Source organism: Cebus imitator, unplaced genomic scaffold (assembly GCF_001604975.1).
Source record: "Cebus imitator isolate Cc_AM_T3 unplaced genomic scaffold, Cebus_imitator-1.0 Scaffold199, whole genome shotgun sequence".
Classification (NCBI taxonomy): Eukaryota; Metazoa; Chordata; class Mammalia; order Primates; family Cebidae; genus Cebus; species Cebus imitator.
The window spans coordinates 4,927,001-4,949,907 of record NW_016107514.1 but is presented as its reverse complement, the minus strand read 5'-3'; the positions used below and the strand labels follow the sequence as shown (position 1 = coordinate 4,949,907).

Here is a 22,907-nt window from a genome sequence, read left to right as displayed (position 1 = left end):
CCTAAATCACAACTCTTCCCTCCACAAACAAGTTTTCTAAAAACACTGGTTTTGCATCAACAGCATGAGGGGAAACTGCACATTAATTTAAATGGGCTTTAGTTACACAAAATTACTTGGCTATGATGTAGGGTATACAGAAAAGTATTTAAAAATCAGGCCTGAGACTGTCTTGTGAGTGGCTTGCTTGCAAGGTTGTCTTTGACTTGTGCCTGAGAATTTGGCTGGTAAACGGTTCCTCTATGCTGATATAAAACTTCCTCTTAATGATGTGTGATTCACTGCACCTAGTCTGTGTAAACAATATGGTGTATGTTGAATACTCCCTCCTGGGAGTCTGGAATTTTGATTGTGCTAGACAAAGGGTACCCATGTGACCAGCCCCCAGTAGGAACTTAGGATGCTGAGTCTCTAATGAACTTCTGTGGTAGACAATGCTTCACATTTGTCACACCTTCCTAATGGGGAGTTAAGTGTGTCTTGTGTGATTCCACTTGGTGCTTGGCTTCCTCCAGATTTCAACCCATGTGCCTTTTCCCTTTGCTGATTTTGTTTCTTTTTTTTTTTTTAACTGTAACAAATCTTAGCTTGTGGGTATAACTCTACATTGGGTCCTGTGAGTCCTTCTAGCAAATTAGCAAAACTGGGAATGCCCTTAGGGGTCCCAGTACACAGGTCTTTTTAAATTAAATAAATAATTAGATCCTGGCTTAGTAACTGACTTTCATCTCTCCTCCAGACCAGAAGAATGAACTTTTCCTCTTTTGGTTTACCTTAAAAATTAACAATCCTAACTACTTGTCACTTAAACAGAAATCCTTAATTAAGGATAATTTCCCCCAACAGATTTGACTTTAAAATAGATCAAACTAAAGTCACAGTTTGTCAGCTTGGTACATTTTCAAGGTTGCACTCAGCAGTCCCACCTCTTGTCATGACAGGGCAGCCATCTCAGGGCCAGCATCACTGATTCAGCCTCCAGCGCAATATGAGAGAAAGAGAACTCTGGCTGGTGCTCTGTGGAGATGCAATATGAGACTGTCTGAGCCCAGGGATTCTGCCACCAGTGTCTCTGGTAACAGATGTTAGCTGTATAGGTCCTGCAGTGTTGCCATTTGACGAGCTGCCTGGCCATTTAGTCCTTGGTCATTGAAGGCACCAAAATGGCAAAGTAAGCTACCAGCTGGGCCTCAAGCAGCAGGAAACTTCTAGGATTGGCAACTATAATTGTGAAACACATTGGTATGAAAAGTAGAGAGGGGAGCAAGAAGAAGTGAATATTATATATAACCTCAAATCAGAAAAAGCTAGGCCTACCTATCCAGTCCTGCTGGTCACACTCAGCAGATGCTACATTACTTTACAACCCCAAGTTGCTTGAAAAGCTAACTGGTTATATCTTTCCAGAGTTGATAAAGCATGCTTCTTGAAATATGGTACTCAATTTAGGTTTTTTCCATTTAGAACAAAATGTCTCTCTGCCTGAAAGGAACCTAGACTTTAAAAAATGGCTCCCTCTTCTCCATCATTTTATTCATTTTTATTTGGTTTTTACAAAGACCAGCTCCTTTCTTCTCAAGTCTCTGGGACCCCAGTGTCTTCTAAGTTTTATTTAACTCCCCAATACAAAAAGGTATATATTATACTTACATTAGCTCTACTAAAGCCCAGTTATATGGAGGTTGGTTGGAGAGTAGCAGGTAGATAGACAGATGGATTCTTACAGTAATCTGATCTCTGATTCCAATTTTGTCCTTCCATGTGCTCAACATAATTATTTTTGGGGATCTGAATATCAAGACTGGCAATCTCACTTGGAGATAATCCTTTCTTAATAATTGAGTAAAGTAAGTGCCAATGAAGAGTCCTGGAATTGACTAAAAGTGTGTGTGTGGCATAAATGTGCCCAGTCTGGAAAGAAAGGACAAATATCTTATGATGTCTGAGAAGCCTCAGCTTCAAGTCCCAGTGTCAGTTGCCTCGAAATTCCATGTCCAAAGCCCCTATTTACTCTCCCTATGATACACCTGCTTGGTTCTACGAAGCCACTTCAGATCCTTTTAAAAGCGAGCCATAATAGACATAAAATACAGTTGGCCGTCCCTATCCATGGGTTCCACAATAGATTCAAGCAACCAGGGATAAAAAATACTCAGAGGAAAAAAAATAATTGCATCTATACTGTACTGAACATGTACAGACTTTTCTTGTCAATATTCCTTAATATAATAACGATTTATATGGCATTACATTGTAATAGATATTATAAGTAATCTAGAGATGATTTAAAGTATACAGGAGGATGTGTATAGGTTAAATGCAAATGCCACACCATAACGTATAAGGGACATGAACATCCTCTGATTTTGATATCCACAGAGGTCCTGGGACTATTCCCCCATGGTTATGGAGGAATGACTATATATTCGATATATTATCACCCCTAAATCTGAAGTTTTAATGTAAATATTTGCAGGTAGAGTCATATTTCTACAGTTATTACCAAGCCCCATTCTTCCCTTGCAGTACAACTTCTCAAAAACATGTGGTCAACTTGATTCGAACCAAAGAAGACACCACAAGTGGTGATGTGATTTACTTTGATTTTGGTGGTGTGCAGGTTAAAATGAGGTATGGAGAGTGAAAAGGTCAGCTAATTTATGTTTGTCCACTTAAAACCTGTTCCAAATACGTTTTGCATTAAAATTAGTCTTTTAATATAAGTTTCTACTTGTACTTAACAAAAAAAGTTTAAAATTCTCGAGAAAGCTATTTTTCTCCTTCTTGATATGATTATCATAATTCCATCCATAGAGAGGGAACTGGGTGGGAATATATTAACATTTCAATTCAGCTCAAAATAACTTAATACAACTATTTTCTACTTTCCTTTATATGCCATAGTTGTCAACCCTATGCAACCTATGTGTAAATAAAGGAGTTTTATGCTGTAAATTACGTCTTTCTGGAATTGGAATTGTCCCTAATTAATCTTCTGAGGAGACATACAGTGACCAAATTCTTGCTTTGCTAAGTGTTGCAAAGAAGATTCCAAGGATTTTGCAGGCATCATTTACTCTGCCTTATGATGGTACTTTTAGAATGAGTACAGACCTCTTCTATGACATAAAACAAATAAAGTCAGCTTGTATACTAACAACTGGTTTGATTAGAGACTCAACATATTAATGGTTTAAATGCCACCGAAGAAAGCATAGAAGTAAAAACAATTTTCAAAATACATTTATGTACAGTTGGTAAATTCATGTTCCTTCTATATTTGAATCACATATATAGTTTTCCCCGGTGTGTTTTGAGATTTATAAATCATTTTACATCTAAGGATTAAAAAAGAACGTGTAAACTCAATAGGTCAGAAATCTGCTGAAACCAGCCAATTGATTTGTGTTTTTACTTTCTTTTTCCTAAAAACCCAGTCTGTACAAAGAGAGAGAGCGAGAGAGAGAGAGAGAGAGAGAGAGATTTCTTTGTGCCCTGTGAAACAGGTTCATTGATTTTAAGAAATCTCCTTCTTTAAGATGTGGTCCTATGAAAACCTTGGTACCCCAATTGTTTCATGCAGTGTTGTGAGGACAGCTATTTGCAGATTCCCAATTCCAAATGTAAAACTACCTTCTCACCCACAATCTTTCCTTTGCATTCTAAAAAAAAAAAAAAAAAAAAAAACCTCAGAAACATCATAACCCAAAGGGATCCAGTTTACTATATAAAATATCTCCAATAAATAGTGTAGCTTCTTCCTCCCAAGCTGACTTTACAGGGCATAGATCCAACAGGTATGAGTTTTGTTCTAGCTGATTTATTTCTATAATTTCTCATTTAAGAAAAAATGGCCATTCTGTCTCAAAAGGAACTAATGACCAATTACACAATAGTTATCAGTAGTCATAAATGACTAAGCAGGACCCAAAACACTGATCATGATCAGCATTTTATTGACAGAAAAAAAATTTTAAGAGAAAGCAAGCAAGAACCTAACATCATAGGACTTTTGTGAAATTCAAAGTATAAGGTTTCTGTGAGTTCATTGTCATGTATTTCAGGCAATGGCCACAACCTAGAAAGTCAATAAAAGATAAACTAAAATCCGTAATGGAGATCTTGAAACACTCAAGGCACTAACAACACTGAAACAAAAATAAAATTATAAAGAGACTTCAGCACATTGATAACTCAAAAATCCAAATTATAAAAGCCAAAAAATGAGTAAATTGCATAAAACTTTTATTATTTATTAGCAGTGTATTCTTCTACACTTTAAAATAGACCAAAATATCTTTTGGAAGATAAACTATTCATAACAAAATACATGTCAAACAATTTTTATTATCAGAGTAGAATTACTTTGCTATATACTTTCTATATTATATACATCCACTTCTTGGTGTGTCTATGTATGCACATATGTAAAGTAATTTAAGACATACACATGTACACACATATGACATATATACACACATAATTATAGAACATTTACAGTAGTCAACTTTACAATCATTTTAAGAGCTTCACACAAAGTAGTGTTCACAGAACTAAAACTGTCAACATGGTTCCCTTTCCCCTACTTTTCAAATGTCATCTGAATTACTTTTTATGATAACTTGAAGAAAACTATCATCTTCCTATACAATTAACCAATTTTTTATAATAATACATAATAAAATATTTCACTTTTTCGACTTTAGAAAAGATATATAACTCATTTTAGTTTTTGATTCTTAAATCATACAATTCATTTCTTTCAGCAGTTGGGTGTAATTTTTGGTACTGCAGTTATTGAAGGTTAATTTAACAAACCTGAGTCAAACATTCATTCAAATGCCTTTTTAAAAACATAAAACATGAACAAGATGTTTTGATGAGTACATACAATAGATTCAAGGTACTCCCCAATAAATACATTATAAATAACTGAATGGTTGGGAGTAAAGCAGTTCATATGAATCCGTTTAACTAGCACTTTCAGTGTCAAAGCAGTCCATCCTTAAGCAGCCTGGAAGGATATCAGGATGTAAGGCTTCTCGATTCCTCACAGAAATGAAACCTACAGGCTTCTGAAGACCTAAATATCAGATCATACTTACATGAAAGGGCTGTGAGTACCTATAAGGGTCCTTTCATTTTCATATTAGGTTCCAGATATGCTAGCATGTGCAGCAGGGGGTTGTACCCTGTTTTAAAAATATCTCCTTTAATACAGAGAACTACTTAGCAGCATCTTTTTCAGTTTTTTCTCTCCATTGACTTAAAACTGGTGTCAAACCATGGGTGATGACAGGCAACAACAACCTCGTACCCAAAGCAGGATATTCTAATTGGATTAAGAACTCTTTTGAAAGGAGGAAGGAAAGAAAAACATTTGGAATATTGAGTCATTTCACAGAGAAAAACCATGCTCTCAAAAGAAATATTCAGTGAATTCTGATCTTCCACTGCATGCTAAGTTTCTTAAAGCCCCCTTGGATGCAAAACTAACTCTAACAGGCTCAGCAACAAAAACAACGGGAAAGGGAATTGTCCTAAATCAGCCATCCCACACCATTATGGAGATAATGGAGATAAACTCCAATAAACTCAGTTAAATTAGACTGACTTCTGATAAACTCAGTTAAATTGGACTGACTTACCAAAAGAATGAACTGATTTGCTGTATTTATAGTGGGAGCATAAAAATCACTTTCTAAAACCTTTCTCCCTTACTTTTTCTTAATAAGAAGGAATTATTTATTCATTAGAGACAAAATCATACTAAAACTAAGTAGATTTAAAATACAAATTTTTGGTAGCAAACAGCAGGAAAATCTAAACCAAAATATAGTCTAGTTTTTACATAATTTTATATATTTATAAATTTATCAAAATAGCCTTTTAAAGTTCACAATACATATATAATGTAACACTGTACATGTAAATTGTATTACCAAAATACATTAAAAATAACCTTTCAAAATACCAAATTCAACATTAAAACTGTCTTTAAGAGTATGGAAATCTCCATAAACATAGTTTCAGTGCACTTATAGTAGTCATTAACCAGCTTTCTGTTTTCAAGTCTCTTGAAGGTGTTATCTTAGTGCTCTCTTTAATTTAAGGTAAGAAGGCAGAGATATTCTTCCAGCAAAAAGTTGCTTTCCCTCTCCACTGCTCGTCCAGATGAAGATATTGTGTCTAAGAGAAGAACAGCTTTCACTGGAGTGGCAAGGCCTTAGTAATGAACAGATTCAGACTGAAGGGACTGTGCAGGGAGAGACATAAACTGAGGTTAAATTCCATCACATGTAAAACTTCCAGCAAGTCATGCAGCTTCTCCCTTCCACACAAGGCAGCTTAGGTCTATTACATAAAAGATCAATGAAATAAACTAAGCCAAAATAGAAACAAAAAGACGGGCCACACAAAGCATTAGCTAAGGAAGAATGAGATATTCAATTATGCAAAGTGATTGTAAGAAAACTTTATATTTTAAAAGGTTTACTGATTTATTTATAGTGATTAAAAATTAAGATTTAATTTAAAAAAAATGATAGGTAGCCTAAACTCATCTCTAAGCATTTCTGCAATTAGTGAGTTTTACCTAAAAATATTAAAAGATACTTGTAACAAATTAAAGATGACTAGAATATAGTTTGCGGTGATATATACTTAAATTTAATTCAGTACATATCAATGGCATGCTTCTAATGCAGAATTAGCAGCCATTTAAATAAATTCCTTAAGAATGCTTGAATATAATAAATACCTTACAAATCCTTTCCCTTAAGGAGACATGAAGTACTACCAGCTTTGAAATCTGATCTTAAGACCCAAAAACATTCACGTAGAAGAGTCTTGCTGTCAGAACTTAATAAACAGGCAATTTTCAAGTAAACAATACAAGTTCTTCCACATCATATTAGATGCTAATATACAAAAGGAGTATGAGTGTGATACGTAACCAGAATGCCTGGGCAACAGATGTAAACCAGAAAAAGATAAAAGACAGTTGCAAAAAGTTTGTCAAATAGTTATTTTTTTAGCAGGAATCAGTGGTTAGAAAAAGGAACATAAACCAATCTAAACATTAACAATATTTCTGCTGAATTCTTCCAATTAAATGCCAGAAGACAACAAAGTTTACTTGATTTTCTAGCAAATGCCCTTTTCTCCCACCCAATGATTATTTCTCAAATTAGTCTGTAACATTTTATTAAGGGGTCTAGTCAATTATAAAACAGGTCCATTTTGGTGATGATACAGGCTGTCAGTAAAAAAGAATCTGTCTGTTTTCCCAAGAACTTACAAAGGATTCAAGCTATCTTTACTCAGCTTCAAAGTCGCAGTGAATTTTACATCCTATGAACAGCCATTTAGTAAGTCCTTATTAACACAGTGCGTCAAAGAGTTATGGTCCCTGACCTCAAAGGGAAATAAAAGCCACAATGTCATAACAGATGTGAAGTGAAAAGACAGCGGTGTCAACGTTAAATAGTAATATATGTAGTGTAAAGTTAACAGTGCATTAAGAAAGGCTTAGGGGAGAGGTGGTTTTCAAGGTTGTCAGTTTCAAGAGCTGTAGCAAGAATGGAAAAGGCCTGGCAGGTTGACTTTCTTATATGTGGCTCATGCTAAGACTTCAAAACAGGATCAAGATGATCAAGAATTAGAGCACTATCCTATAAACATACCTGAGCCCACAGTGGGAATAAAGGAGGGAAGACCCTGAGAAAGTCCAGTGAAATTGGTCAAAAGCCTTGAAGCCCATATACATTCCACTTGAGGGACACCAGCTACCCACACTCGCAATTAGAGCATAAACATTTTTCTAGCTGCTTTTTCTCGATTTCTTCTAAGAAACCTCTGTCAGAGGGCAGAGCCAATAAAGCCCCCCAACCCCGTGAGAATGCCACAAAAGTGTGTGTGTGTGTGTGTGTGTGTGTGTGTGTGTGTGTGTGTGTGTAACTTAGCTAGGGCTTTCTTGAGAATATTTAACTTTTACTTTTGTTCCAGTTAGTAAAGTTGTGCATGTTGTCACTAACAGAAATGATAAACTCTTCAAATTGCATATAACTTGGAACAAAGTTGATTTTGCAAGCTCTATCAATTATCAATAAACAGAGATGTAGCAAATAAACATCAGACAAACAACCTTTGTTAAGCCAACTTTTTTAGAGGGTATTTTATGTGTACATCAATATAGAGGGGGCAAATATGTATGTGTGCATATATATTTACATAAACACACATATATTCATTTATTTATTTACTTATTTATTTAATGAATCATGGCACCCAGTGAACTGGAAAAAAGAAATGTCTAGAATATTTTAAAGATTTCTACTATTCATATGGAGAATATATTCATTAGTCTTCTGGCCAAATCCTTTACTTTCACACAGAGCTCACAAGCTCTGGCTGGTGTTTAATCCAGCCTCAGATACAGTTCACCACAAGCCCCGCTATTGCTTATTCCGCCCCGCTATTGCTTATTCCACCCCCCTAATTTGCTCTCTTATGTTGCCTAACTGGCCCTGCAGGCCTCTGCAAACACCATTTGGCCAAATAATGGTTGGCCCTTCTGTCCCACCAGCTCAATTCATTCAACAAATAACTACTGAACATCAACTGTATCTATTAGGTACTAGGGTATAAAAATACAATACCAATGTCTGAAAAACAAAACATATTCCATGGTTTCTTTACATGGCATAAAGGAAAGGGAAATAAAAGATCAGCCAAAAGGGCTTAGCAAATTAGTCTGACATCAGTATTTTGTAACAAATTAACTTCCTTTCATTTTCAATCTAAAATAAAAATCTTAATAGAAATGCACTAAGGGGTCGGACATGGTGGCTCACGCTACTTAGGAGGCTGAGGCAGGAAAATCACTTGAACCTGGGAGGTGGAAGTTGCAGTAAGCCCAGATCGTGCCATTGCACTCCAGCCTGGGTGGCAGAGTGAGACTCTGTCTCAAAAATAAAATAAAATAAAATAAAATAAAATAAAATAAAATAGCAATGCACTAAAGGGAGAAGAGAATTGTTAAAGTCTCCAAGATCTATTCACTATTCACTTAACAAAAGCATAACTAACACCGTGAGACCTTTTTACTCGGGGAGCAACAGTGTTGGATGACAGGAATATTTAAACTTCAAGCACCACATGGTTATCCTACAGGGTTGCATTGAGGGTCTCTCTGGGTCATTTGTACTTGGCTACAGTTGAGGAAACCTCAAGGAAAAACACAAGTATTCTCCATTTGAAATCTTAGATAGGATAGATAAGCCACGAGTGCCTGGTTTGACTTTATACACATCATAACAAAGCATAACTTCATGCTTTTGTTGTAGTCATAGGTAGGACTACCAACTATATAAAATGTTTTCCAAACATGCATGTATTGTAAAGTTGCTAATATCCCAGAAAAGACAATGGCCAGTTGCTAGCATTTTTAATTCTTATAGTAAAAATGCAAATATATTTTGAATTCCATGAACAGTGTTATTGCAATTGATTTTATTATTAAAAATGGATTAAATACAACTATCTACAGTTCTTAATAAATTAGATATATTACTTGACAGGTCAATTTTTCTGAGCTAGGTATTTAAGTACTTTCTATATGCTAAGCACAGTTCTAAACATCTGATATGTATTCTCACATTAAATGTTTCAGACAACCCACTTTACAGATGAGGAAACTGAGGTATGAAGCAGTAATTAGCCCCAATTCGTGTAATTAAGAATTGGTGGGGTTGGAATTTGAACCCTAGCAGTCTGATTCTAAAGCTCAAACCTTTAGCTACCATAGTTTAATGCCTCAAGACAGCCAGCATTTGTCCTGTGATCACTACACCTTCATTCAATCCAACATTCTCTATCACCCTGACATACACAAATAATGACCTTAGACATCATATGATTCTGAGTGAATAAAAAAATATTGATTTTCATCAGGCCTGAATCCAAAGAATTTTCAGGAATATTCTAAATTTAAAAGAAATTTTCACTGTAAGAACATCCATGCTTAAGTGTTATGATTGATTAAAATTTTAATTCTGCTTAGCCAATTTTTTTTGTTGTTACCATAATGAGTTAATGAATCTGAAATACCAAATAAACTATAGCAATGACAATGGAGATGGTTATAAAGAAAACAAAACCTGAAATATAAATGTCATTTTATAAGTTAGCCCTTGTTTATGTAACCAAGAGATTTTAATTTCTCAAATATAATATTCAAGTTCATTTCATTAGTAAGTTCAACAGAGTTATCATGAGTTAGGACCAGATCAAGTATATTATGAATAGGTGGTATTATTATTGTATGAATACCATAAAACTAAAAATGTAGCAATATTCAACCCGAAAAATAAGGATAAAATTGCCTTACACTTGCAGCCCCCAAAATTTTTATGTCAAAATATAAGCTTCCATCAAGAAGTCTTGTTCTCTGAAAGGAGTAAGATTTGACATAAAACAAAGTGTTAGGTAAGGAGATCAAGACAATTTGTTCTGTTCTGGAAATTTGCTACTAATCTGTTTTGGCAGATGTAGGTAGTAACTTTAAAATTTTAGCTATTCTGGAGGTGTTTCTTTTTTAAACAGCCCAGTTATCTAATCATGGTAGGAAAATGTCTAATAATTATAGATATAAATATTGTACAGATAGTTAATAAATAAAATACATTAGCTATCAAAAATAGCAAATTATAAAGAATGATGAAAGATTAAGGTCCTTGACAGCAAATGAATGTAACAATGTCTTAATGTTCAAATAACTTGAACCAAAGGATCCAACAGCCTGGAATGTTAGCATCCTACTAAGGTCGAAATCCTGACTCAAAATGTTTATGGACTTTTTGCCACACTGACATTTTCTTTCCTGCATTTTCCCTAGTCCTTTAAGGAAGAAAAAATAGTCCACTAGTTATCCCTGGTTTAAATTCTAACTACAGAGGCAGAAAGCACCAAAAAAAATGGTTTGTTTTAATGTGATTGAAATTAAAGGAAAAAATACATGCTTGGCAACATGGTATTTAATACATAACTATAGAGCTTTAAGTTTTAATGAACAAATACAACACCAGGGAAAAATAAATACACCCATAACTGCCTCTGTACTTCTAGGTCTCTTTATGCCTTTGTAAAAGTTTCCAGTTTTGGTATTATTACAAATTAACACATAAAATGTGTGTATTGATACATATTTCCATAACTGTGGTTTCACAATACTGAAAGTATATTTTATTTTTTTATTTCAATAGATTTTGAGGTATGAGTGGTTTTTGCCTACATGGATGAATTATATAGGGGTGAAGTCTGCAATTTTAGTGCACCTGTCACCCAAGTAGTATACATTGTACCCAATATGTACAGTGCTGAAGGAACTTGCTTCTGTTAATATGACACATTTTTCCTCCAATAACACTAGATGAAATGTAGCTGGATATGGTTTTTTTGGCATCATATTAAGATAAAAAGATTAGTGATAAAATCAGGTTCAAAAGATGTGTGTACATTTTTCCACAGTGTTCTCTGCATTTCAGGGACCTCAAGGCTTAACAAGCCAATTTGGGTTCATTATAATGCTATATAAAATAGTCTTTCACCTTCCTACATGACTTTTAATAGATTCTTTTTTCTGGAGAAATTTAATATATGCTTTTCAACAATCACAAAGAGCTCAATTGTTAGATGACAGATTGTTGACACCCAGCTTGACTCAGTCAACCATTACATGAGTGTTTTCAGTTCATCTGAATACCAAAATTATATTGATGCGAAGTCGGTTAAAATTTATTTTCTCTTATTTTAGTAAAGCCATATTTCTAGAAAAAAAATACACAACTCTAGGATTACCGTATTTTAAAGCTAAAGCTAGAAACTTATTTTGCTTTTTGTTAGTACTTCACAGCCTAAGAACGAGACCCAGGCTCCTAAGCACTTTAGCTTAACATTCACGAACCCAGATACATTATCCGACTTTTAGTTCAATAAATATTTATTAGGCACTTATACTGTACTATGGAACCTCAGGAAACAAAGATGTTTCTCAGAAGCTTAAAAGAAAGCAGAGGAGAGACAGAATCATGTGTAACTGACTATAATATGAGAGCATCAGCACTCCAAGGAGAGTAGAGAAAGGAAAAGGCATTCCGTTTGGATGGCCACAAATGCTTATCAAAAAGATAACTATTGAGCCAGGTCAAGAAATATAAAACCAAGCAGAAAAAGGAGGGAAAGCAGAGTGGACTGAAAGTGCTAGGGTTCGGGCTCAAGGCAGAGGATGGCACACTTGCAAAATGCAGGTCAGGTGCCAGGTAGAGCTGCTGGAGAGGAGGCTGGCAGGGAGGCACAGGGCCCGACAGGGAAGAACCCTGAATGCCAAGCCAGGGGAGCCAGACTTGACCCAGTAGGCAGACCGGAGCCACTGAACAATGTCAAATATGAGAAGGATTTGATTAGCTCTGTGTCTTAGAAATTTAACACTGGCAACAGTACAGAGAAGAGATTAAAGGCAAGAGACAGGAAGAAAATGTAAAGGGTTATACGATAGTTCATGAAGACCTTAATTAGGGCAGCAGTGGTAAGGATGGAGGGACAGAGAGGTATTTTAGAGGGAGACTTGACAGGACTTAGTGACTGGTGTGACAGAGGGAAAGGCAGGTAGAAGTAGTGTCAGAGATGGCTTTAAATGTCCAGCTTGGATGATCGGATGAATAAAGATGAGATGATTTGGCTAAGAAACCAAAGAGGAGCTGGCAATGGGAAGGAACCTGTATTCTCTCCAACCCAAGTAACACCTAGAGGAAGCTGGGGGTGTAGATCCAATGCTCAGGAGGTTACTCAAAGAGCAAAGAGCCAATATAACGAGAATCATTAAGGGGCAGGCAAAGGAAGGCGGTGATTTAAGGGGGAAGAAAGGCAAAACAGAGGAAAATAGTATTCAAAAAATCAAAGGGGAAGAGAAATTACAGGGGAAAAAGTAGCCAATATTGTCAAATACTACAGATAGACTAAGGAGAAGAAGGACTAACAGGAGTCCATCAGATCTGGCTTTGAAGAAGTGGGCAGGAATCTGTGGGAGAGACTTTCACCAGAATGAGGGGGCACCTGCCAGCTACAGAGCGAAGAGCACCAAAGAGACATGGGAGGCGGCAGCTCAGGCTTCGCTTTCCCCAAGTTTGGCCATAAAGGAGGAACTGTGATAGGAAGACAGGACTGAGGGAAGACTCCTCCCCAGTCCCCACCAGCCTACCAACTTGGATGTGCACGTTTGCAGGTGAGGAGACCTGCAATTGGAGGGTAAGAGGCTGAAGATATAAAAGGGGAAGGAAGTGGATGGGGCAACTTCCTGGGAGAGTCTGGCAACAGTACAGGTAGGTAGAGTTACCACTGGAAAACAGTAGGGTTTCTTTGGATTTAAAAGGGAAGGAAGAAAATGGATGAGTCCAGATGCAGATAAACTTTGAGATAGAGAAGAGGGCAGTAGAGGAAATTACTTCTGATAAATTCTTCGTTCTTAGCAGATCTCAAGGCAGCGTCAACTGGCTCTGGAGATCAGGAAGGGTTGTGTTGGGAAAAATGTGAAAAAGTTTTGGAACAGCCAGGTGGAAAAGAGAAAAGGAGCCAAAAAGGGATAAGACAACTAATTAGGAGCATGAAGGGCTGGGTAAATTAGAAACACATTTGAGATGGAGCCAATTGGCAAAGCTATGGGATTTTCTCCAACAGTGCTCTGAGGAGAGAGATGAAGAACAGATGTAACAGATGGCTGAATTGATCTAATTTTGGAGACTGGTAATCAAGTGGTTACAGAATGTCCAGCTGGAAGTGAGAGTGTTGGTAAAAAGGAAGCAAAAATGACTATGCAGGCTACAGAAGGAAAGAGGTAAACTGAGATGGCTGGGGAAGCAGGCAGGGTCAGAAAGAAGTCACGGAGCAGGGCTAGGAGGACAGGGCAGTGTTTAAAGGAGGCTGGCAGGATTCAAGATGTCAGAAGCAATGTGCTAAGCAATAAGAAGTTTTATTACATGAATTTTCAAGTGAACAAAAATAAAGATAACTGAAGTTAAGCAAGTTTAAAATAAGATCACTGTGACACTTTGGGCAAGTTATTGCAACTCTGAGTCTTGATTTCCCCATCTGTAAATAGCAGGTTAAATAAGAGAATGGATATAAAGTACCTAACACCCTGCCAGGCACATAGAAGGTATTCAAGAAACAGTCGATGATGATAATGGTTAGAAAAATGTTACAGTTGTCCAGAATGTTGGCAGTGCCCAGGTAGCTAAAAACTAGAAGCCAAAGTCTTCCAGGGATGAAAGGAGGTAATAACAGTGATGAGGACAAAAAGATGAGTATCCTTGGATGATGTTTTCAACAGAGAGGAGAGCGTGGAAACAAGGTTCCTAATAGGAAGTAGGAATACAGCCTTTCTCCTCTTAACCATAAACATTTAGGAGCTACCAGAGAATAAGCAGTTTGTACTTAAAGAGTAAATAAGGGAAAACGAGATGGAATGGGTCAACCTTATTTTGCTCGCTTTCAAATGGTGACTTCTTAATTTTTTTCTTATGGCCTACTTGCTTTTTCATAACAGAAGGCTGAAGGACTCACAGCAGTCTGCCCAAGAGAGAAAATATCTACTTCTAAACTGATAAAAACAGTTCTCTCCCACATATATCAACCTTTGAGTTGGTTAGACATTCACTATCAAAGAGAGCCTGTGTCATTTACCAAAAGCTTCTGTTAGGGGCAAATCCAATGACTTTATAAGCAATGTACATGTGGTATCTGTGCTTGTTTGCACGTGCATGCACATCCACATCTATGTGTATCTGTGTGTAAGAGGGAGTTGCAATAAAAACATGACTTTCTAAGTTAAAGCTCTGACACACACATGCACACAGAGTAAAATTAAAATTTTTGGAAGAAACAAACGATCTACACAATATTGGAAAAGGTGGCCCAGCAATCCCATTACTGGGTATATGCCCAAAGGATTATAAATCATTCTATTATAAAGACACATGCATATGTATGTTTACTGCGGCACTGTTCACAATAACAAAAACTTGGAACTACCCAAGTGCCCATCAGTGATAGACTAGATAAAGAAAATGTACATATACACCATGGAATACAATGCAGCTATAAAAAAGGATGAGTTCATGTCCTGGCAGGGACATGGATGAGGCTGGAAACCATCATTTTCAGCAAACTAACATAAGAACAGAAAACGAAACACCGCATGTTCTCACTCATAAGTGGGAGCTGAACAATGAGAACACATGGACACAGGGAGGGAAGCATCACACCCCAGGGCCTGTCAGGGGGTGGGGGAATAGGAGTGGGATGGCATTAGGAGAAATAGCTAATGTAGATGAAGGGGTGATGGGTGCAGCAAACCACCAGGGCACATGTATAACTACATAACAAACCTGCAGGTTCTGCACATGTACCCCAGAACTTAAAGTATAATAAAAAAAAAAAAAAAAAAAAGAAAAAGAAAAGATGCAAGTATGGACTGAATATACCCACAATCAAACAGGTAAGCATAGCCCAATGCTAGATACTTTGGAGATATCAAAAATAAAAAATATTTTCTAACCTCAAATTAACCAAGGAATTCAGTGGGGATTCAAGGCCCACATGCACAAGATAGGTGACTCTCATCAGAGAGAGGGATAAGGAAGGCCCATAATGAATACAGACAGAATGACTTCAGAAAACATCATGATTACATTGGTCTCGTGAGGTTAAGAAAGTCTACACAGAGGAGGTGGTTGGACTTAGGCCAACTCCTGATAGAAAGGAGCTGAGAGGCAATGGGAGGGAGAAGGGAGACCAAGCTGAGGACATAGCATGTAAGAAAAGCACAGAGGTAGGAGGAGCCGCACACATTCAAGTGCATAAGAAACTGCCTGGCAGAAGCAGAAGGTTCATGCTCAGGAGTGGAGGGAAATGAGTTTGGAAAGCTGGTTGCGGAAGGCTGAAAAGGCACTGATGGGCAAGCTGCAGAGACTGGACCTACTTCATGTCAAGATAGTACGTTCCAAACTACCCTCTGTATGCATGTATTAAACATTTTTTAAAGATGAAGAAGAAAGAAAAGGCACAGCAGGAATTAAAAGTAAGGTCAACATTTTTGTGGCCCAGAAACAATCAAGACAGTGGTGGGACTCTGGCTACACAGCTGGAAGCCGGCAGAGGTAGCCAGGTGTTGCATTCCTGTGGGCACACAGGTCGAAAGCCCCTGGTGTGAAATGAGGGCTGGAGTCAGGCTCTCCCACATGGGGAAGGAGGCTGAGAGAAGCTGGGACCAATGCCCTCCGGTCAGGGCTGAGGGGGAGTCACATCCCTGTCTGAGATGCAAGCCTGGAGGAGCTCACCAAGAGACGGGAGCCTGGGTCACTAAGGTCTGTTTCTAGACTGAAAGGCCTACGTGATCAGGTAGTGTGGACAAGAAGGCTAGCAGATGAGGAGGGAAAAAGAGAGAGAGAGGCATCACACAAAAACTCCCATCCAATGTGAATTTACCAACTAAAATTTCCTAACACACAAGGAAAATGAACATTATAAGGACTGACAAAGTCTGCAACCACAAGGCAAACTCTCACAGGCTGAGAGCAATACAAATGCCTTATCCTCCAGGTGAAAAAATAAAAAATATACATCAAAAGAGTAAGAAGCCACAAAACAAAAACAGGGGCTCAAATTAGAACAGATGGAACAAATTAGAAATGCTGGAAAAGAAAGATATAGCCCCTGAAATCAAAGGGCAGTGGAATGGACACATTAAAGAAAATTCATGAATTGAAAAATAGCTGTATTCAATCAGAATACAGCCAGACCTTAGGAACTGAAAATATAAAACAGAATGTAAGAAATATTGAGGACAAATGGAAAGGCTCCAATATAAGTCTAGGGGCTATTGGCCAGGTACATTCCTGTAATCCCAGGCTCATTCCTGTAATCCCAGCACTTTGGGAGGCCAATGTGGGCAGATTACCTGAGGTCAGGAGTACAAGACCAGCCTGGCCAACATGGCAAAACCCCATTCATACTAAAAATGCAAAAATTAGGTGGGCGTGGTGGCAGGCACCAGTAGTCCCAGCTACTCAGGAAGCTGAGGCAGGAGAATTGCTTGGACCTGGAAGGTGGAGGTTGTAGTGAACCAAGACTGTGCCGCTGCACTCCAGCCTTGGTAACACAGTGAGACTCTCAAAGAAAAAAAAAGAAGTTTGGGAGTTACTGCAAAAGGAGAAAGTAAGAGGAAAGGCAGCAAAGCAATATCCAAAAAGATAGTGGAGCTGGGAGTGGTGGCTCAAGCCTATAATCCCAGCAATTTGGGTGGCCAAGGCAGAAAGATCACTTGAGGCCAGGAGTTCAAGACCAACCTGGGCAACATAGCAAGACACTGTCTCTACAAAAAAAGAGAATGAAGGCTGAGAATTTTCCATAACTAAAAAAGCAGCCCTAAGATTGAAAGTACACACTGACGCCAAGCAAGATAAATTATAATGAATCTGTATCTAGCTATATTATGGTGAAACTGTAGACTTTCAAGAAAAAAACCTTATAATAATTAGTTTTATTCTTCGACCACAAAAGCTATTAAACAAAGGCTTACATTAGGAAACTAGTATTTTAAGTGGTTTCTGGCAGCAGTGCAAAACAGAAAGAGCAAATCATTTTCACCAAAAGATTCCCGCATGAAGTTTTTAACGGAGGACAACGGCTTGTATGTCTTTGTCTTACCTTGCTCTACCAAAAAATACTGGGCTCATGGTAGACACTTACATAAATATTAGCTATAACTTTATTAATTGGATAAGCTTCCATTTCATTTAATTTCATTTTTTAATGTATGGGGTCTCTCTGTATTGCCCAGGCTGGTCTCAAACTCCTGACCTCAAGTGATCCTCCTGCCTTAGCCTCCTAGAGTGCTAGGATTATAGTGTGAGCCATTGCACCCAGCCAGCTTTTATAGGAATATAAAAAGCACTTGCTTTCTTTTACTCCTAACCAAAAAATAAGACACAAGATTAAAATAAGACTCTTTCCTATTGACCTAGTAGTAGTATTGACACTACATAAGAAACAAAGTATAAAATTAAGCTAATCAACCAAGGCAATTCACAACTCTAATACACTGAGAATATATTAATTCTTACCTATTATATATTTCTGATCAACCTTATCACTTAAAGCAAGTTTAATGTTTTCAAGTCTTTTCAAATAGAGAGTCAAAAATAGCTGACAGGCTTTATACAGAAAATCAACATAAACCACTATTTAACACTGGAAACTTAAATAATAGTTTCATATATATATGTGCAAATACTGCAAACATATAAATAGCTTATATGCGAATTTAAAGGCACTGTCTGAACCATGCTGACCTTGTAACGATTTGATGCTTTCTCAAGTAAACAGTCTCACGTCCCCTTGGGAAGGGAAAAAAAATCTCAATGTTGAATGAATGCCAAAGATGTGGTTCAATACTGAAATTGAGCTCATGTTCTTGATATAATATAGTTAATATCCCTTAGCTGAAAAATTACATCAAATCTAAAGCAACGCCACAACAAAGAGGAAAGACGAAAAACCACAGCAACTTACATATACAACAGAAGGTTAGAAAGCTAGTCCTAATCGTTAACTGTAGTAAATATTAACACGTAGTTAATATTTAATGTTAATATTAATATGAATTAATAAATGAATAAATATTGATACGGTTTGGATGTTTTATCCCCTCCAACTGTCCTGTTGAAATGTGACTCCAATGTTGGAGGTGGGCCTAGTGGGAGGTGCTTGGGTCATGGGAGTGGATCCTTCATGAATGGCTTGGTACCATCCTCCCAGTCACGAGGGATTTCTCACTCTATGAAGTCACATGGATCTGGTGGTTTAAAACAGCCTGGCACATCCTCCCTGTCTCTTGTTCCCTCTTGCCATGTGATCCGTGTGTCCCCCCTTTGCCTTCCACCATAATTGTTAGCTTCCTGAGGACTCACAGGAATTTATTTGTGAGCCAAATAAATCTTTTTTGTTTATAAATTACCCAGACTCAGGTATTTCTTAATAGCAATAAAAGCAGACTAATAAAAGCATCAAATTTAAAATCAGGACAAGATGACCAATTTTTAAAATGGAGACTAGGCAGAGGGAAAAGACATCAAGTTTACATCAGGAAACACTATCACATACCACTGGAAAGTATTAGAACTTTACTGTGAATGGATATTCAAACAATCAAAAAGTAGTTTATCACTGTCAGCACTAACATTTTTCCAAAGTAAAAATGAACCATGCTTTAGTGCAGTGCCAATCACTCAGTAGATTTTCATCAAACTGGTTATTTTATAAAGCTAGACTCCAATATTTTGATCTTATTCCAGGCCCTACTTTAAAGACCAGTAACCCCTTAAAATACGTATATATTCTGCCTGATGTTATAAACAAAAGAACTTAACCTGTTCATAGGCTACCAAGGTTGTTCTTACATTGGTCAAATTTGAGATGGAAAACATCCACACAGTCTTCATAACCAAAGAGCAGCATTAACCAGCTGAGTATAAAAATAGCTACTATCACTAGAAAAGAGAACTATATGTAAGCCAACTTCAACTGTCATATAAGAATGCTAAGGTAAAGTAGGAAGCACACAATATTTCATTTCCATTTTGCTTTCAACATTCAACCAAATGAGTGTTTTAATTTGTAATTCCCTCCTGTGACCAGCAATGTGTTAGAAACCATGAGCTATAAAAGAACTTTTTGAAATGTCTGCAAAAGGAAGTTTAAAATTTGGAGACAATTCTTATATACACAGACAATACATAAATGAATATAGATGTTCATGTATGTAATAGCACGCACAATAAAATAAAGTACTAATTATAGGGTGGATTCAACTTACTGGGGAGAGCTTCACAGAGGACACGGAAGGTAATATATGTCTTTATTTAAAGATGAGAAATTGGTAAGGAGGGCAGGGGGCTTCCAAGAAAGGGCTTCCTAAAGACTAGCAGTAGGCATGAACACAGTGGTTGAAGAGGACAAGAGAACAAGCAGGGTAAATGCTGGCACAAAAATACAATACAGAAATGTAATACAGAGGGCCTGAAAGCTCAGCAAAGAAAGTCAGTATTTATGTTCTAGCACTAAGGGACCACTGGTCTTTTCTGAACAGGGAAATCAGATGTTGAAATCTATATCTATTCTCTGGCAATGCTTTGAAGCAAGGGTTGGCAAACTGCAGGTCACTATCCAAATGCAACCCACCACCTATTTTTGTTAATAAAGTTTTATTTAACACAGCCACACCTTTCGTTTATGTGTTGAGTTGAATAGTTGGGACACAAAGCTAAAAATCTTTACTGCCTGGCCCTTTACAGAAAAAGTCTGCCAACCCTACTTTAAAGTAGGTATTAAAGGTGGAAAGAGACAAGTTAGGAAGATCATAAAAGACTCAAACACAACAGGGATGAGGAAGCAACTGAATGGAGAAGAAAGGAAAAATTTCAAGAGACAATGAATGGCACCATTGACATTACCTACAACCTTCACCATGAGAATATCCCTGAAAATGTCTGAAGACAGAAGAGTGCATAACAAAGCTTATCATAGGCTATAATAACTTTTACTTATTTGTATAGTTTTATTATTAAAGCTATAGCGCATTCTTTCATTTAAACATCCATCCATCCTTTTATCCAATCAACAAATACTTAATGAGTGCCTAATATATGCCATGCACAGGGCATATAACTATGAAAACCAGAGGCTCCATCCCTGCCCTCACAAAGCATATAGTCTAGCGGATGATGTGAATTCAGAGTGAAAAAAAAGTATTGTGATTTAGACCAAGATGGGATGTAGGGAGGCTTATGGGAGAAGCACCATGACCTAACTCAGCTTTGAGGGTCAGGTAAGGTCAATGTAGATGACTAGTAATCCAGTGATTAAGTGTCATAAAAATAAAGCATAGCAAATATTCAAGGCAGATACCACAAGTAATTTCAATTTAATAAAATACTTCCACCCCACCTACACCATAATCACATGTCCCTCATTTCTTAAGCATTTGAAAACTCCTCTGAGTGTCAAGGAGTGAAACTCATTTTTTACAGTAAGTGGGTCAACAAAATGTAACCTTGTGTATGCATCGCACAGGGCAGTAGAGACTGCAAGACTAGCAAAAGAGGACAAATTAATAAAAATAAAATCTGACTGTTCCTCAGCATTCTGTCACAACCAGAAGGAATCCTTAAGATTTGTTCTTGTTTTCTGTGTTAAATGATTTAATGACAGAATAAGGAAATCATTTTTACATTTTTCTGGGGGCTGAACTGCTGCAAAAAGTGAGTGAGCAATTGCAGCTTTCAAAAGAGATGCTAATTGTAGCTTTTAAAATATTAGATTCCCTCTAAACACCCATCACCCCATGCCTTAAGAGTTTCTGGGTCTTTCTTAAAGGTTCTGGGAGGATATTGTCATGCAGACTTCATTTTCCTACCTAAGAATCTTCAAACCTTTTTATTGAGTGATTTTCCTAGTTCTCCAAGGCTCCTAATCTCACATCTTCAGAAGTGCTAGAACTAGAAGGATGATCTTATTTAGACAATAAACCCAGTATAATTAGACAAGCTGCAGTGGACCATAAACAAAAATAACTCATAACCTCCAATCTTATTCCACACAAAGTGGGAATTTCCACCATAGTTTAGCTTTTGGACCACATCAGCAGAGGTAGGACTTGGAACTTTCCCTCTCACAGGAGGTTTTCTAGGCAACGTTAAAGGGGGGAGGGTCTGCTACAAAGACCTGCTGCTTCTTACTTCCAGGGAGGGTGAGAGGGCGGAAAATGTTGTTGTGCTGATAATTCTATTTATAAATGTTTTTCTTTACAATAAGATGATAAATTTAGGAGGGCAGAGAAGGAAAGTAGCAGCAACTGCCCACACTATTACTTTAAATTCAATTATTTAAAAATCACTCTATTCTCACCAGAAGAGGGATGAGGAGAAGTGAAAAGAAATAAAAAAATATGGAACAAGGCCCAAAGCAAGTTATATAAACATCATTAGGGGAGATCAACAATTGTCTAAAGAATACTCCCATGATTCTACCAGCAAAAAGGAAAACAAAAAAGTAGAACATTATTCTTGTCAAGCTACCAATGCTGCTGGCATTCAGCTATAAATGTGGATTACACAATACCTGTACACGTGTAATCTGCAAGGTATTTATATAGTCATGTGTCACTTAATGACAAGGATACATTCTGGGAATGTATCCTTAGGCAATTTCATCATTATGTGCACATGATAGAGTGCACTTACACAAACCTAGATGGCAAAGCCTGCTACATACCTGGGCTAAATGGTATAGCCTATTTTGCCTCTAGGCTGCAAACTTGTATGGCATGTTATTGTACGGAATATTGTAGGCAACTATAACACAATGGTAAGTATGTGTGTCTAAACATAGAAAGGATACAGTAAAAATATGGTATAAAAGATTTACAAATTGTACACCTGGCACTTACCATGGATGGAGCTTGCAGGACTGGAAGGTGCTCTGGGGTGGTCAGTGGGTTGGTAGTGATGGAATGTGAAGGCCTAGGACATTACTGAACTCTACTGTAGACTTTATAAGCACTGTACACTTAAGCTATATTAAATCTATATTAAAATTTTTTCTTTCATCAATAATCAATTGACCTTAGCTTACTGTAACATTTTATTTTATAAACTTTAATTTTTAACTTTCAATTCTTTTGTAATAACACTTAGTTTATGATTTTTTAATTTTTTATCAACTCCCAATCACTTGGAATACTTAGTTTAAACTACTGTACGTATACTGTACAAAATTTTTTTTTTTTTTTTTTT

The 22,907-nt window shown here is 37.0% G+C and overlaps 1 protein-coding gene across 3 annotated transcripts in view; it reads right to left on the bottom strand.

Moving 5' to 3' along the window:
* Window positions 1–4,228: 4,228 nt before the first annotated feature.
* The window catches only part of CDC14A (cell division cycle 14A), a 181,632-nt gene continuing 162,953 nt past the window's right edge, over window positions 4,229–22,907 (bottom strand). For 2 of the 3 annotated variants that reach the window (XM_017547619.2, XM_017547618.2), the window contains one exon: window positions 4,229–6,256. In XM_017547619.2, coding sequence (XP_017403108.1) covers window positions 6,227–6,256 — 30 coding nt within the window. In that variant the 3' untranslated portion in view covers window positions 4,229–6,226. Of the gene's footprint in view, window positions 6,257–19,961; window positions 20,056–22,907 lie in introns of those variants that run through there. The other variant, XM_017547623.2, reaches the window with a different exon arrangement.